Source organism: Limulus polyphemus, unplaced genomic scaffold (assembly GCF_000517525.1).
Source record: "Limulus polyphemus unplaced genomic scaffold, Limulus_polyphemus-2.1.2 Scaffold635, whole genome shotgun sequence".
NCBI classification, from domain to species: Eukaryota; Metazoa; Arthropoda; class Merostomata; order Xiphosura; family Limulidae; genus Limulus; species Limulus polyphemus.
In genome coordinates this window covers 70,972-72,906 of record NW_013666245.1, presented here as the reverse complement: position 1 = coordinate 72,906, position 1,935 = coordinate 70,972, and the positions used below count along the sequence as shown (strand labels likewise).

Genomic DNA, 1,935 nt, shown 5'->3' with positions numbered 1-1,935 from the left:
CTTAAAATTAGGTATCACATGTGTATTATAAAGGATATTATATGTTAAAATTTCGTCTGGTAACTGCTTCAAAGTGAAAAAAAAAGTGACATTTTACTATGGAACTGATTGTGAATGTCAAAGACCAAATTCAGAGAAATAGTGAAATTACACTAAATGCTATAAGCAGTCTATTCACGGACAAGTTCCTGAAGAGGGAAGTAGAATCAGTGTTTTACATCGCGTTTAAGCCCTTATTTCACGAATACTACTATAGCATTTGACAGTTTATGACACAATAGACAAAGAGGGAGGAAGAGGTCTGAATAGAAGATGACCCTCCCAGGTCGCGCACAACGACCGAATACCCCTCCAGACACAACTCCACATTGTAGCTGGATATTTTATTACTGTATTATCTAATTATTATGGGAAACAAGCCAAACTGCTGAAAATTTTATGTACAATCTTTGACTTGTAGAATTTTTTGTGGTGTCAGTTTTGTTGAAACTCAAGTATTTAGAATAGATACTACAGAAACGATGAAGGGGTTATTGTATGATTTATTTCTGTTTCTCAAAATATGGGAAAGTTTAATTTGCTTTGGGATTAGTAAGTTAGCATGCCAAGTTTGGTCTGGATCGGTCAACTCGTTTAGAAGGAGATGCGTTCACAGACAAACAGAACGTTTTCCTGTTGGGCTATTCTTACCAGACCGAATATAGGGATATTAGACATTTTTAACTATAGTATACACTATCCATCTCCAACTGTTGGGCTATTCTTACCAGACCGAATATAGGGATATTAGACATTTTTAACTATAGTATACACTATCCATCTCCAACTGTTGGGCTATTCTTACCAGACCGAATATAGGGATATTAGACATTTTTAACTATAGTATACACTATCCATCCCCAACTATTACTTACCTCATCGATATGGCTATGTATAACGTATATGTGAAAAACACCTGTAGTCCGATATTTATACATGAAACAAACATTAAATTAACTATTTTTTTACAATATCAGTGAACTATTAGACACTATCTCCAAACTGTTTTATAAAGATTTTTTCTAGGCATTTCTTCGACGTTTTCAATGAAACATTTCACTACTGCTCATGATCATCATTAGCAGTGTTTTTCATCTTCAATGCAGAAGATTGGTTTATCACTGTCATAAAGTTGCAAAGTTATAATGTTTTTGTATCTTTTGCGAATGGGCACTTTTAACCAAGTTGATAAGTCTATTATTGTTCAGGAAGCAACACTGTTTAAAGAACAAACACAAATACATACAGTAGTGTTCAAATTTATTAGAACACTTCAACAATTGTCATTTTACGGGAATTACACATAAAATAGTCACTGATTTGCTATAGAAATCAACTTGTAATTATTGCCAATGAATCTTACAGGAAATTATTATAAAATTAGCATCTCTGTGGCATTGTGTCCCTGTATTTTCTCATGCATTTGATTCAGCTATCTTTTAAAGCTTGTGTAAGCTCGACATTTCTTTGAAGCGCGTTTGGGATCATTATTTTCTTGAAATATGAAACTCTGCCCAATCAGCTTCCTTCCAGATAGTATAGCAAGAAGAACTAATATACTGTGGTATTCAAACTGATTCACCAATTTTGTGAATATGGCCAACACCATTAGCAGATACTGTTCACCAACCTGTCATAGAGATTCCTGCATGTTCGACTGTTGGCACAAGGCACTCCATCTGTGATATCTTATTGACTCTTCCACGAACAAGAACTTATCTGTTCATAACACCTTGTGTCACTGTGCTAAATCCAACGATAAATGTTATTTCGCAAACGCTAGTCTTTTCTACACTCTATTTGTGAAGTATTTCTGCTATTCTTCCTCAAAGGTCACATTTCTGCAATGTTCTTGAGACTATACTTCTTGAAACTTTATCTGTGCGTGACTTGTTA

General features: G+C 34.4%; 1 protein-coding gene across 1 annotated transcript in view; it reads right to left on the bottom strand.

Annotated features, from left to right (window-relative positions):
• Nucleotides 1-1,073: 1,073 nt before the first annotated feature.
• The window catches only part of LOC111085813 (Ca(2+)/calmodulin-responsive adenylate cyclase-like), a 41,291-nt gene continuing 40,429 nt past the window's right edge, over nt 1,074-1,935 (bottom strand). Inside the window, exon 3 of the mRNA XM_022386119.1 lies at nt 1,074-1,256. Within this exon, the coding sequence (XP_022241827.1) occupies nt 1,164-1,256 (93 nt within the window). The 3' untranslated portion in view covers nt 1,074-1,163. The remainder of the gene's footprint in view (nt 1,257-1,935) is intronic.